The sequence below is a fragment of the Miniopterus natalensis genome, chromosome 9 (genome assembly GCF_054644295.1).
Source record: "Miniopterus natalensis isolate mMinNat1 chromosome 9, mMinNat1.hap1, whole genome shotgun sequence".
NCBI classification, from domain to species: domain Eukaryota; kingdom Metazoa; phylum Chordata; class Mammalia; order Chiroptera; family Miniopteridae; genus Miniopterus; species Miniopterus natalensis.
The window spans coordinates 85,149-99,498 of record NC_142089.1 but is presented as its reverse complement, the minus strand read 5'-3'; the positions used below and the strand labels follow the sequence as shown (position 1 = coordinate 99,498).

At 61.9% G+C, this 14,350-nt stretch overlaps 1 protein-coding gene across 7 annotated transcripts in view; it reads right to left on the bottom strand.

The window, feature by feature from the left end:
- Positions 1-14,350, bottom strand: part of SAMD11 (sterile alpha motif domain containing 11) — a 17,901-nt gene extending 3,551 nt beyond the window's left edge. The window contains exons 1-9 of one of the 7 annotated variants that reach the window (XM_087820042.1): positions 13,726-14,350; positions 12,610-12,701; positions 11,023-11,079; positions 8,799-8,980; positions 8,226-8,276; positions 5,431-5,555; positions 2,415-2,534; positions 2,140-2,274; positions 57-219 (exon numbers count right to left, since the gene is read on the bottom strand). In XM_087820042.1, coding sequence (XP_087676168.1) covers positions 57-219; positions 2,140-2,274; positions 2,415-2,534; positions 5,431-5,555; positions 8,226-8,276; positions 8,799-8,980; positions 11,023-11,079; positions 12,610-12,701; positions 13,726-14,242 — 1,442 coding nt within the window. In that variant the 5' untranslated portion in view covers positions 14,243-14,350. Of the gene's footprint in view, positions 1-56; positions 220-2,139; positions 2,278-2,414; positions 2,535-5,430; positions 5,556-8,225; positions 8,277-8,798; positions 8,981-11,022; positions 11,080-12,609; positions 12,702-13,725 lie in introns of all 7 variants that reach the window. The other 6 variants (XM_087820036.1, XM_087820037.1, XM_087820038.1 and 3 more) reach the window with 6 other exon arrangements.

The window sequence follows — 14,350 nt, the reverse complement described above, 5'->3', positions numbered from 1 at the left end:
CCAGAAACAAGCACAGTGAATATGGGGGCCTCTGTGAAATGCAGGCATCCCAGTACCTCTCTGAGAAGGACGGGGCGCCAGCTGGAGCGGTGCCCTCTCGGTGCTGAGCCAGGCCCTGCTTCCGACGCTGACCTGCTGTGGATGAGGGCAGGTGGACTTCCAGGCCACTGGGGCTCCTCACAGCTGCTGCTGCCACTTCCTGCCGGACCCTCAGAAGGTCTGGGGAAGGGGGCGCAACAGCAGTGACCCAGAGGCCAGGTTCCCCCTGAGCTCTCACTCCCCCCACTGTGGCGAGCATAGAGCACTGGCCAAGGACACCGAGACCAGGACCAGTGTGACAGCACATCCTCACACTGACCCAGCTGGTTGGTCACTGGGACAGAAAGACAAGCACAAGTCCATAGGCCAGATCAGTATGGTGCAGCAACCTGGAGGATGCTGGGGTTGGGGGTGGGCGGCACCCAGCTGTCTTGGAGGGGGGGTCAGGTAAGCATTTGAAAGGGATATGGGGATGTTAGCAACCAAAATGCAGTGGCAGAGAGGGAGGGGAAAAACCTAGCAGGCAGGGGAGGCTGGTGGTGCATGAATGTTGATATTGACAGTTCAGAAGGCATGGAGACCAAGGCTGCAGGAGCCTTGAGGGGAGGGGTGTGTGCAAAGGCCCATGGGTGCAGGCTTGCTCCTGGAGGGCAGTGTGACCAGAGTCCAGGAGTTGAAGTGGGTCTCCGACCCGGGACTGAGGCTACCCAGGCGACCCCTTCCTAGGTCACACGCGGTGCACACCATCCATGAGGCTGATGCACTCTGCCACCCATCCGAATCCCTCCAGTCTGCTCAGGGCCGGGCCTCCGAGTCCCCCCGCTGCCCCCCGTTCGTGCAGGCTCCCGCCGCCGCCGCCTGTTTATAAATTAATTACCCGAAAAGCGGAGGTGGGTCCTGCCCGGGCCGGGTGCCAGCCCGCAGAGCCCAGCCGGCGCGGCCGCCTGCATCGATCCCAGCGGGGCCCCCGCGCCCCCGCGCGCCGGCGGCCGGGTTATTTACAGTCGGCTCCGCGGCGGGGGCGGCGGCGCGGGGCGTGATTGACAGCCCAGCTCCCGGCGCTGCTCCCCGCGGCCCGCGCCCCTCCCCCGCGCAGGCCGGCAGAGCCGGCCCCAGGCAGGGCAGGGAAAGCAATTAAAAAGGAAGATTTTTAAATTATTAACATTTGGTGAATAATTCAGGCTCTCGGTGCCTGACTGCCCTGGGGGACACTGCCTTGTGTAAGGAGAGGAAATCCTGCCCCCTTTCCCAGCACCCCTCACCCACCTCCAGCCAGCAAAACCAAGCTCCCCAGACTGGGGCTTGGGGGCTGCGAGGTCAGGGTGTAGCTGGGCAGGGGGCTGGAGTGTGATCCTGTGATGGTGGGTGGGACTTCTAAGCGTCCCTGAGAGCTAGGATGGCCAGATGGCCAGAGCCTTGCACAGGGTTGGGGGGTGGGGGGGGTGCTGCACTGGAGCAGGGACAATGCCTCCAGCTGGGCTTCTCCCGAATGCCAGTGAGGTTCTGGTGGCCAAATCTCAACTGCTGCCCACCCTGCCTTCTGGACTCCACCAGCAGAAGTTCTGAGGCTGCCTGCTCCCCTCCTCTGGGGCCTCCCACAGGCAGACCCAGAGGCTCCCTGGAGGAGGCACTTGACACTGCCACATCCTGGAGTGGAGTGGGAGGGCCTGCAGTGTACAGACAGGGTGCAGGACAGCCTGCACGGACTGCGCAGGGGCATGGACCCCGCTCCCAGTCAGACTCAGAGTATGAAATGACAGTGCCTGCGTGTGGTGAGAGGTGGGGGTGGCGCTGCTGGGTGGGAGACAGTGGGGTGGGGCCACAGGGGACATGCAGTTGGAGGATAGGGTAGGGAATAGAACCACAGGGGACCTGTTGGTGGGGGACCTGCTTTGGGCAGAGAGGGAGGAGGCGAGCCATGCCTCTGTGCAACGACAAGAAGCTTGCTTATGGTGGTTCAGGGGCCAATGGCCGGGCACCCAGCACAGCCTTGCTGTTTGTTAGCAGCCAGAGATCCCAGGGTTTCTTTTCAGGGTATTGGCCTCCAGGGGCAGGGAGAGCCCAGCACACATGGGTGGACACTTAGTAAGGGGCACCTACCATGGCTGGGGAGGCCCAGGTGGTAGAGACGCTGCGGGTCCTCAAAGGTGCCGGCCTCACTCAGTGCGGACATGAGCCGGCGGTAGTGATCCTCGGGGGCCATGCTGGGCCCTAGCTCTGGCAGCAACAGGGTCTCTGCTTGTGGGGAGCACAAGGGGAGGGGTCTTATTCAGATACTGCCCAAGTGGAAAGGCAGGGCCTCTCCTCTTGGAACCGGTGGTTGGGCTGACCCCATCTTGCAGAGGGTCTAAGTTATACATTCCCCACCTACTGACCTGTCCCACTGCCCCTCACAGGGCTCCCACCTTGGGGGGACTTGCTTCGAGCCTTTTTCTCCAAAGGGCAGTCAGTGCTGATGTGGGGGGCGCGGCCCAGCCTCTTGCCCAACAGGTCACCTGGGGGAGGGTAGAGTGAGTCCCACCCTACATCTCAAGCTTTGGAGGAGATGGAGACTGGGAGGGACAGGGAAGACTCAGGCCCACCCCAACCATGGCCTCCATCCCTTCCCAACCCCAGGTCAGCCCAGAACCACACCCATCACTGCTCAGGGTGTCCATGAGTCCTGGCCACGTCAAGACCTTGCTAGCCGGAGTCCCAGGCCTTCAGCCAGAGGACATTTCTGACCTTGGGCTCTGGGGTGTATGTGTGTATGATGGCATCTGATAACAGCCTCAGGTGGCAACCTAGGACCCCACAGGCGTCCTGATGCCCCCCACCCAGCCAGACTGGGTGTCTGGTGCAAATGCAGGCTGGCTCAGCACCCTGCCTAGAGGAAGAAAAGGCTCCTGATGTGACTCACAGGATGGGGTGAGGGCTGGCAGTGCAGGGGCCCACGCCAGGGTGCCCCACAGTCTTCCTGCTAAGGGAGGTCTCCAAGCTGCAGGCCCTGAAGGCCACCTAGAGGCCCCTGAAGTCGGGTGCACTTGCCACATCCATTACCCCTAGTTCCTCCACCAGCAACATTCATCACTGGCCCAAAAAGGCCTGAGCCAGCACCCTGGCTTTGCCTGTCACACACATGGCTACCTGCAGAGCAAGCTCTGAGCTCCTGAGGATGCCCTGAGCAGCCTCACCCACTGTGTGCAGCTCTTCACCCCATACACATGTGGCCAGCCCCACCCTACCCCTCCCTGAAGTCCTCTCTCAGGTCCCACATCCAAACCACACTCATCCATGTCCCTGAGCCAGCCCTCTCCATCCCAGTCCCTGGCACCCGGCTGCCAGGCACCCTCCTGAGCCCAAGGTCTAAAGTCTCTGCTGAAGAGCTCAGCAGTGGTCCTGTTCTCCTGGGCCCATCACAGTGTTGGCCTCCAGCCTCCAGCCCCCACTCCATCACACGAGGCTGTCTGGGGGGTGGGGTGCAAGAGCCGCCCCTTCTGTGACCCAGGGCCACCATGACACCTTGGCGAGGGGGCTCTGCCATCAGCTCCAGAGCCTAATTCCTTTTCCTTATTCCCTTAATCTGTCATTTTTATCAGCCCGGGAAGTGCGGCACGATCAATCTCCACTTTACAGCTGACAGAATGGTGCTAATAACTTATTGATCTAGGCCACCTTGCTGCCACTGGCCTGGGCCCCTCGGCTCAGCCCAGGCCCTGCCCCATCCCTACCTCAGGGGCTTGGCAGGATGGGGGCACAATCAGCATGAGGCCCTGAGGAACTCCAAGTGGACAGCCCGGTGGCCTCAGGGTCCTGGGCAGGAGGGTGGGATGTCTCTGTGCCAGGCCTGGGGTTGGGCCTAGGTTGGGTCCACACCCCAAACTGCACATACCCTTTAAGGTTTAGCAAATAACCCAGGGCTCTCACCTCCCTGCAACCTGTTTCCTATTTTCCACTGTGGGACCCCCCCCTACCCCCCCCGCTCCCCCCTTCTATAGGGGGTGGGAGGGGTCCCCCAGTGAAACCCGCTGTGGTGGCTGCAGTAAGATACTGCCAGGGGGCTGAGCGACCAGTCTTTGACCAGGGCCACATTTACACAGGGGCACAGCCGGGAGCCAGAAGCAGACCCACAATCACAAGATGCAGCCCCCACCCACCTGGGCCTCTTATAGCCCTCCCCACCTTCCTGCTCAGGGGCCAGGGAGGGGCTGGGGCTGTGGGGACAGGATAACATGTGGCTTCTGGGGAAGACAGGCAGATGACCCCATGCCAAGGCCACAGGAACGGCGGGAGGCAAAAGGGACACAGCCCCCAGGAGAGGTCAAGACCTTGATGAAACCTAGACCCAGTACACAGGTGGGACTTCCTGCAGAGCAAGTGTGACCTCAGCACAAAGTGAGAGTGAGGACAACCTGGCCCAGCCATGCCAAGGCTCTGAGCACAGCCTGTGCTGGGGGCAGGGCACACACACGCTCGTGCACGCGCACTGTCTGGGGGGGGGGGCGCTGGCTCAGAATATCTCAATCATTGTGGGGCTCCCGAGGCTCCACCCGATCGATAGGGCAATTAGATTTTATCAGCCGCCTGTTCAGCTGCCTCCAGAAGCAGACCCCACTCCCACCCACAAGGCCTTTCCAGGCACAGGCATGCTGGGGGCACTAATTGGACCACCCCCTGCCCAGCCTTCCTGAGTCTGCCCGGAAACTTCCTTGCCTAGGGCTCATAGGACACCAAGGGACCCCTGCCAGCTTCTTTCATACCCCACATCCCCTCTGTCTTCAGCTGAAGCTCAGCTATACCCCACTCTCCGCAGCCAAGTCCTCTGAGGAGGGCCTGGGTCCTCAAGCAGCCCCCTCCCTCTGAGCTCCTGCCCCCTCAAGGAGCCACCCCTCTGAGGTGACCCCAGAGTTCCTGGGCCAGCACCTTCCTGCCTACCCCTTCAGAGGTCCTGGCCCCAGTCCCTTTCCCTCCTGGGACACTGTGCCCTGTGGGGCTTGTGGGTGCTCTGTGTATGTCATTTGCAGGTGTGCATTTGAGCCTCTCTATGAGGCCTGCACATCCCCGATCCCCTGCCTCCATCTGCCCCTGTGAGCAGGGGGTGACAGTTGCCTTGGCCACTCCAAGCCCACCCCAGCAGCAGCCACCATGGAGCCACTGCCTCCACCCCCGTCTGCCCTGCTGGCTGGGATTAACGCAATTACCATCACATGGAGCCCCGGGGGACAGCCGGCCTCGCCACCTCCCGCCTCCTCCGCTGGCCTCCCTGGCTGCCTGCCAAGGCTGCTGGGGGTGGCGGCATCCAGAGCCACTGAGCAGAGACACTGGGAGGGTGGCGGCAAGGGCTGTCCTCAGGCTGAGCTGCTGTAGCCCTGGCAGCCCTGTCCTGGCCCCTGGTACCTCTGTGCTCCTCACCTGCACTTCCCAGGCCAATCTCCACGCCACTTCTCTGGAATTCACAACGGCTCTGATGCTCGGGCATAACGAGGTGGCTGCTGCGATGCAGACTGGATATGAGGGTGGGGAGGTCGCCGTCCTGGCTATAGCAAGGCAAGATGGGGAAGGTGGGACCTGTGAGGCTGTGTGCCCAGCCCCGGCACAAGGAGTGCCAGACCAAGCTTGAGTGTGGACGTGTATGGCATCAAGGGACAGCATCTGAATGTGATCATGCCTTGCGCACACCTCCAAGGGTGGTCTGTGACACCACGTGTGTGAGCATCCCCATAGTAGGCCAGCCCAGGACATTCAGCACCTGCCAAGCATCTGCTGAGCACAGGAACTTGCACTCAGACTCCACTGCAGCTCTGGGGAGGGTCTGTGCAGAGCTGGGCTGGGACAGCCTTGCCATGCTCTCTCCAGAGTGACCAGGACTATGTCCCTGAGCCCTGCATGGAAGGCAGCCAGGTACCAGGTGGTGCACCTACCCCTGGGGAGCCCAGAGGACACAGTGTCACATGTATGCAGGGCTTACTGCAGCACCTGTTGCTTCAGTGAGACCACCACCCACCGTTTCAACTAAAACCTGCAACCAGCCAAGGACACCCAGTTTCTTCAAATAAGGAAACCAAGGGTCAGATCCAAAGCCAGAAGCCATGGAGACACACATTCATGACACACACAGGCACACACACACTCACAGGGGCCACAGCCATGCGGACATACAGACACGGACACAGACATGGATCAAGGCTCCATAAGACCTCGGCCAGACCTGGCGGGGGGGGGTGGGGTGCTTGGGGTTAGCATGTAGTTAACTCTTTTGTTTTCTCATTTCTGTTCCTGCTAAATAAGCTCAACCCTGTATCACAGAACCCCAGAGAGAAGAGGGAGTGTAGAAATCCCAGTGTGACTGTATGGAGATGGTCCCCCATTCCATTGGCACAGAACAGGGTCACCTGCCACCTTGCAGATACAGCCTGAAGCCGCAGGAAGTCGGGACAGGACAGAGAAGCAGGGAGGGACCGGACTGTCTACCCACCCCCCACCTCCCCAGCACCCTTGCTTCCTGGCCCACCTGTAACAGAGCAGCCTCCTGGCTGGGCCACTGTCCTAGGACCTCCACCGAGTGACCTGGGAACCAACCCTAAACCTCATTAAATAGCCCCCGCCCCCTGGCCTGGGCTGCTGAGCGGCTAATCCAGGGCTGTCCCCTAAGCAGATCAGTTTCAGCACCAGAGACACCAAGGCTGGGCTCCCTCCCTACCCCACCTCTCCTCAGGAGAGAAGGTGCCCCCCCATGCAGAGAGGAGGGCAGGTGGGGGTGGGAGGAGGTACTTTAGGGGACTAATTGGCAGTTAATCCACCCCCTCTCTCATCCTCATCAACTCAAGGGGGAGTCAGAGGGTGAGCTGCTGTCTCAGCACCAGGGAGGGGCTGGGGCCTAGAGGCAGGGCCAACTCTTCCCCTTCTGGGTCCCCAGGGCTCCTGCAGGAGGTGACTGAGCAGGTGAGAACACGCCCCATCCATTTGGGTCTGTCCTGCCCTGACTACAGACATCAGTTCTTTCACTCACTGGCCGGTCATTTGGGTACTCGGGGGTACTGCAGCCCCTTGGAGGTGATGCCCAGTGGGAACCAGGACAGCCTGCTCGTTGCCTTGGCGGTTCATTCCACAGGCCCAAAGACAGCCTGCCCCTGTCCCGGAAAACCTGTTCTGGTCACTCACTGAACAAATTATGCCACAAAAAACTTTGCACACACCCAACTGATAACTCATGAACCCTGCCCTGGGCATCCCAGCATGAGGTTCTCAAAGCCATGAAAACACCCTCCTACCAGGGCTCTGAGGCTGTGGGTGGGGCTGAGTGGAGGAGGGTGTGCTGGGAGGCTGGAGGAAGGGACCCCTCAGACCCCAGCCCTCCTCCTAGGCTCCTCCAGGCTCCCTCAGCGACTGTCACATGGCCCAGTCCTTTCCCATCTCCTGGCCAGCTCAGGGGCTTCGACAGGGCAGGGACCACACCTGCCTGCTGCCTGGTGCACACACCCCTCCACTTCAGGGTCAGACGGATAGAGGGACAGGGATGAACGGACAGAAAATGGACAGAGAGATGAAGATGGATGATGGGAGTCAGACGAACAGACAAACAGAGTGACAGATGTAGAGAGAGAGCTTATCAAGGCAGACAGACAGGTGTAACTGAACAGACAGAGTCTGAAGGACAGACAGGAGACTAGAAGGACAGAGGGACAGAACCAAAAGGAGCCAGGGAAACAAAGACAGAGCGGGGTGGGCAGTGTGAGGCACCAGGGCTGGGCACCTTCCCTGGCCAGACACAGGTGCAGCATCCAACTAAGCCAGAGTCAGACATGCTGACTTCCCCCACCTTCTCCCCTCCCACATCCCCTTCCTTCATTGCTCCATGTCTTCACAGACATTCCCTTTCCCTAGTGAACCCCTATGCTTCCTTCAAGACCTCACTCACACATCACCATTCTCACCTCCTGGTGAGTCTCTGGGAGAGTGGGAAGGTGAGGCCATGGCCTCACCTTTGGGCAGATGGCCTCAAAAGGTCAGTCTCGTGTGGGAGGGGTACTCTGGCTCCAGGGTTGGGCTGCCCAGAATCTACACCTGTGCTGCTGCCAAGGCCCAGGCAAAAGTCTACAGACAGATGGGCCACAGACGAAAGAGGGGAGGAAGGGTGGGAAGCCGAAGAGATTTAGCAGCAGACACACAGTGTGTGGGGGAAAGCCTGGCCCAGACCCGGACCCCACCTGCAAGATGTCTCTCGGAAGGAGATGTTCACATCCCAGTGGGTGTGGACCCTGCAAGGAAAGAAGCGGAGAGTCAGCATGGCCTCTAGGACCAGGTACCTGGACAGTAGGGCGTGTGGCGTGTCCCTCATCCACCCCAGAGCACCAGCCCTGAAGGAACTGCGCTGGCTCAGACCAGTCTCCATTACCATCTGGTACCAGTTCAACTGCAGGTGGCTGCCACCAGGACAGGCCCTATGGGGGGCAGCCAGCTCCTGGCTTCATCGATCAAAAGAGTTGGGAAGCACAGAGCTAAAGTCGCCATATCTCTGCTGTGGGCCCAGAGGAGCCCCCACCTTGTGCTGGGGTGGGGGCTGCAGCTTCCTCAGCATGTCACTCATGTGACCAAGCCCAAATTCCTAGTGTCTAGAGCTACCCCAGCGGGGCTGGAACCAGGCCAAGGAGCAAGTTCTGGGACTGCCACTGGTACCAATGGTTGGGTGTCAGCCTTCAGCTGCCTGGAGACCCATCCTGAAGTCCCCTCCCGCAGCTGGGCCGGTGCGCCCTACATGCCCTCGTCCTCAGTAGAAGTACCTTCTCTTCATGATACGGACGTGTGGGTCCTCCTCCTGCTTCAAGCCCGGCCTCTGCCCATAGGCTGGTCCACTCCCATCGCTGTCGCCATCACTGGCCAAGAAGCCGGGGGTCAGTTCTTTCTTCAGGACCCGAGCAGGGGGCAGGGCAATAGTCCTCTTGTCTGCGAGCCGCCCCCGGTTCTGGGCAGAGTGGTAGGAGAGGAAGGTTAGGCCCCTCAGCCCCCTGGGTACCTTGCACCCCAGGCCCGACCCCCAGGCAGGCCCAGGTGACAGAAGCCTCACTAAGACCAAATAGGTACAGTCACCAGCTCGTGCTCCCCGCTGCCCTGGCCAAGAGTAGAGGGGCCTCCAGCCTCCAGGGTTGGCAAAAGCCACAGCTGACCAGAGGCCAAGAGCAGGGAGACAGGGCCTGGGGCAGAGCCCCTCCATAGACAAGCTTCCACCCTGGCCAGGGCTGAGGCTCAGGGTGTGGGCCCTGGCCAGGTTGCTCTGGCCACTGCCTTGTCCAGACTCCATACTCCAGCCCAGCTGTCCCAGGCCATCAGCCTGCGTGTGGGGACGCCACGGGAAGGCAGACCCAGCTTCCACAGCTCCCCAGAGCCCAGAGGTGTCACCTGCCTGCCTCACACAGACCGTCTGTATGTCCTGTCATCCCTTCAACATGCTATGCCCTCCATGTGCATGTGTCTGCCTGGGAACCTGACTCACTCTGTGAGCCCCGATGGAGACCCGGCCATACAGAACCCAGGTCCCAGGGGGTCTGAAGCTTGAGGCTCACAGATCACCTAGCCGGGAACCCTGACCAGCCCAGAAGCCCTGAGAGATCCAGTTTTCCACAAGGTCCACATTGCCCCCCATCCCGTGCCCACGATGATGAGGCAGAGCTCATGGGCAGGGAGCTATGGTGCCTGAGCCGGGAGGGCAGATGCCCAGGGCACTCCACACAGACTTGTGCATGCTCAGAGCTCACACACATACAAAGCAAGTTTCCTATACACCGTGGCACCATCCCGAGTGTCCGGGTCCTGCCTCCCCAGGGGAAGAAAAGTTAGTGATTGTTTTCTGGTGGGCAGGGAGCTCTTTCGTATTTAATAGTGGGTTACTGGCTCAGTGAGGTGGCAGGGGCCCTGGGATTATCTAAGTCTCTCTCATCTTTTCAGGGGCCTCCTTCAACCCCCTTTCTTCTGTTGTCAGGATATAACATGTCCCCCCTCCAGAGTTTGAGGAGCAAAGTGTCACAGAGGCCCTCGTCCCTCCCTGGACCAGTGTCATCTGGACTTTAAGGGCAGCTGTGCAGCCATCACAGTCCTGTCCTCCAGGGGAAAGGTTCTCTTCAGACCTGGACCACCGTCACCTCCAGGCACACAGCCCCCCGCCCCCTTAGGCTCCAGGAGCCCTGGTCTCCCCACCTGCCCTCAGGAGCCTACCCAGGACACCATCCTGTCTCCTCTCTGCAACACTCAGTGAGATGGACTGGGCAGCTGGGGGCTGGCACGAAGGCACGGGGGTGCAGTCTAAGCGTAGCCTGTAGGACAAAGGCCTGCTCTGTGGCCCCTCTAGGACCCTGGCCTTGGCCCAGTGCTTCACCAGCAACAGCAGAGCCTGGGTGAGGCTGCAGGGGTGACCAATGTCTGGTCCCCACATCTCTATGTGCCAGCAGTGGGCTTGCGGGAGTGTTTGGAACAGCTCCTGCCTGTCTGGAGTGCAGCTCTGCTGGGAAGTCCTGCTCAACTCTGCCCTTAGCCTGCCGTAGGCCAAGCACCAGGACTGTGCCTCCTGCTTTTCCGCTCAAATTAAACCCACTTAAGAAGGAAAAGAAATGCGCTGCCCTCTGATTCTCGTCCGCAGACACAGAAGTGGAGAGGAAAATGGTGGGTTAGGACTGCCGATTGGAACAAGGCCAGACCAGCTATGCTGGCCTGGGGTGGCTCCTAGGGGTGCTCCCCTGGGAGGGGGGCTCAGAAGCGGAACCATGATGGAGAACCCTGACCCTGGCCAAGGACTTGGGACATGCATGCCTTCCACACACACCGGAGACCTCGGATGCTCACCCCTGCTCGGCAGCACAAGATTTGAAAATTGGGTGCCGGGCCTCTGCCCCAGCCAAATACTGGCCCCTAAGACATGGAGGGTGGCTGCTTGTGTGGCTGTGTGATCTCTATGCCACATGCAGACCCAGATTCTGCCCCTGGACTATCTGTGACTGTGCAGTGCACACATACCTGTGGACCTGGCCGTGGGGGTGGGAGAAGCCAGTCTCTGTGTGGAAAAAGTGGAGGCTGGAAAGACAAGGGGTTCCATGGAGCTCCCTTCTTAAGGGAGGGTGTGGGGACAGGCCTGGGAGGGACCAGGCTCAGCAGAGCAGGCCCAGGTCTGAGCCATCACTCATGCAAAGCAGGGATCTGGGAGCCCCAGACAGGCAGGCAGCCCTGGACAGTGTCCCCATCCCTTTCTGAACTGCCATCCAAGCACTGTCCATAAGGGAACTGATATTAGTCTCAGGCCGCCTGCTTCCCCACTCTTGTGGCAGAGGCAGGGAACAGAAACTCCAGGCCAGCCTAGAGGATGCCCAGAGGACCCCTCTTCTGCACCAGCTGCTTGAAGGGGTGCAGAAGTAGAGGGAGAACTTGGTCTCCTGCCCCAAGAAGGCAAGGTGGCCGTGGGCGGGAGGTAGGCTGCCTTGCCTGTGCACACACTCTGTCTGGGAGCTCGTGTGCAGATATGCCTGTGTGTGATGAGCTCATGTCAGACAACGTGTGTATTGGGCACCTGGCTGAGTCCCCCTCCCCTGCCCAACTTGTGCGTGTGACCTCATGTCTGTCTGTGACCGTGTATCTGTGGCTTCCCAGCTTGCCCAGATTACCTGCCATCAGGGCCCAAGAGGGACTCAGGACATCTCCCCCACCCTACTGCTGCTCTAAAGAAAACAAGCCTAAGGCAAAGGCCAGAGGCCCTGGGCCCTCTCAGCCAGATTATCAGCCTCTGCCTCTCCCACCCCCTCCTGCCAGAGGGGGTTGCTGAGTGGTGCCCATAGGAGCAGCAGAACCCACCCACCATGCAGCCAGGGCTCTAATTGGCTCTCCCCCAGGGGCTCAAAATTGGTCCTTCTCAAGATGCAATTTCCTTTTCAGATCAGTCCTCCACCCACTCCTGCCTGGAGGACATGTGCTAGGGTGGGCACAGCACCCATCCTTCCACTCCCCTAGGCCAGGAGGGGCTCAGTGGATGTCTGCACTGGGTTGGGAGCCCCATGGCAGCCTTCAACTAGCCTCAGTTCTGGTTACCAAAGGCCCACACAGCACAGAGTTGCCCCAGACTGTCCTACACCCAGTCTTGCCCTGCAGGGTTCCAGCCGTGGGCACCCAGAGAGGCACATCACACATCCAAGCCTATAGCCACCCCAGAACACACACTGGGGCCGGGCAACACTGTCACACCCCAGGACGAGCATTCCAAGCTGGGCCAGGTGACATGGTGAACCCCCCCCCCAAGCTGGTGACAGGCAGAGTCCCCAGGCCAGTTGGAAGACACTCTCCAGGGAACTTTCACACACTGGATTGTTCCCAGGACTTCAGGAGAAGCAGCTCCAAGTCTCCCCAAAAAAAGCTTGGGGATAGGCAGGACCCAGAGGGGTGCGGACTCCAGGTGCACAGAATTCCCACCCCAAGCAAAGTCGCACCTATTTGCCCTTGGGTCTCCCTCCTGCACACTGGCAGAGTTGAGGTTAGGATTGTGGATTCTACAAAAGAGGCACATGCTCCACAGGGAAGAAAGAAGACCCCAAAGCCCAACCTTCTCCCACATCTCACCACCGGGGAGGATATTCGACAGCCCGGACAGTCGCAGATCGGAGGGTGCACCTGCAGAATCCCCTTGGACATAAGCGTCTTCAGACTTTTCCCTGCGAGGAGAGCCAGGCAGGACCAGTGAGGGGGGCGCACTTGGCACACTGCCGGGGCATCATAGCGAGGCCGGGACCCTTCCCCGCACAAGTATGAACGCCCACCTCAGTCCAACTTCCATCCCGCCACCCAGCCCTGCCCCCCACTCCACCCTCGTGGACCCCTCGGGGGTTTCCAGGGCTCCTAAACCGGAGATGCCGGCGAGAGCCCTTCCCTGGTCAAGGGCGGCCTCTCCTCCCTCCAGCGCCCCCCTCCAGCTCCACTCTCTCCCAGCCGGTCCGCGGGAGCCCCGAGAAGGGCCGGGGAAGGTCGACCTCGGGGGCAGGTGAGCGGGGCCAGTGGGGCTGCGTCTGACCCCGCCGCGGAAGAGGAGGCCACTGCGGGGAACGCCACTGCGCGCCGAACTTTCTCACGCCCCTCGCCCCCGCTCACCGCACTTCTACTTCCAGGCGCCCGCCCGTCGCGCCCGAGGAGCCAGACTCCCGCGGGAGCCCAGCGGGCTGCTCCGGGCGCCGCCGGCGCTCCAGCCCCGCGCGCCCCCGCCCGACGCGCGGCCCCGCGGCCCCCACCTGCCTGCGCCCCCCGCCGCCCCGCCCTTCTCTCCCGCAGCGCGCCCGCGCCCCGCCGCAGCCGGGCCCCGCGTCCGGGGTCGGGGAGGCAGAGTGCGCCCCCGCTCCCGCCGCTCTCCGAGTTCCTGTGAACTTCCCTGCGCCTCGAGGCCCAGGGATCCCGCAAGACCTTCGGAGCGTCAGGAGCGGCTGGCTCCGCGCAGCGGGGAGCGCGGGGCACCGCAGCGGAGCTGGGCGGACGCTGGAGGCCGAGGGCGCTCTGCCCGGGTCCACAGAGGAGACTGTGCAGCGGCGGCGGTGCGGGGGAGTGTCCCCGAGGCCGCCCCGGAGTCACAGCGCCCTCTCTGGGCGGTGATGGACTTTCCCAGGTGGCAGAACGAGTGGGATCCCGACCCACGGTCCTCGGGGAGCGGAGGGGAGGGTCGGCGGCGGCCGAGCCCCGCGGCGGGCGCACCTTTGTGGCGGATGCTGCGCTTCCAGTCCTTGGCCGTCTCGCGCCCGCTGACGAACTGGAACTCGTTGGGTGTGAGCCACTCGCCGCGGTGGCGGATGGAGGGGCCCTTGCTGCCCTGGCAGAGTTTGCGCACGTAGAGCAGCGCGCGGTTGGCGCCGCACTCCACCTCGATGCACGGCTCGCCGTTGTCCAGCAGCGGCTGGAAATCCGGCGCTGCGGCCGCGGTGGCCGAGAAGCGCTCGAGGGCCAGAGGGTCCCGGGGCAAGGGCAGGTGCGGGGCGGCCTCGTGCAGGCTCAGGTAGGCGCGCGGGGCGCGGATCGGCGGAGCCAGCAGGGCCTCGTAGCCGGCGGTCGCGGCAGGTAGCGAGGCGGCCGGGGGCAGGGCGGCCACGGCGGGCAGTGGCGCCAGGTAGCCGGGCAGCGGTGGCAGCGGCAGCGCCGCCAGGGTCGGATGGAAGGTGGCCAGGGCCAGGGCCAGGTCCTCGCGGCCCGGAAGCTCCTTCTTGACCGCAGGCATGGCCGGCAGGGGTCCTGAAGCCCGGCCCCCGCCGCCGCCGGCTCAACTTGTTCCCGGGCTGGAGTTGGGGCTCCCGGAGGCGCCTGGCTGCTCGCCTGCCCTTCCCGC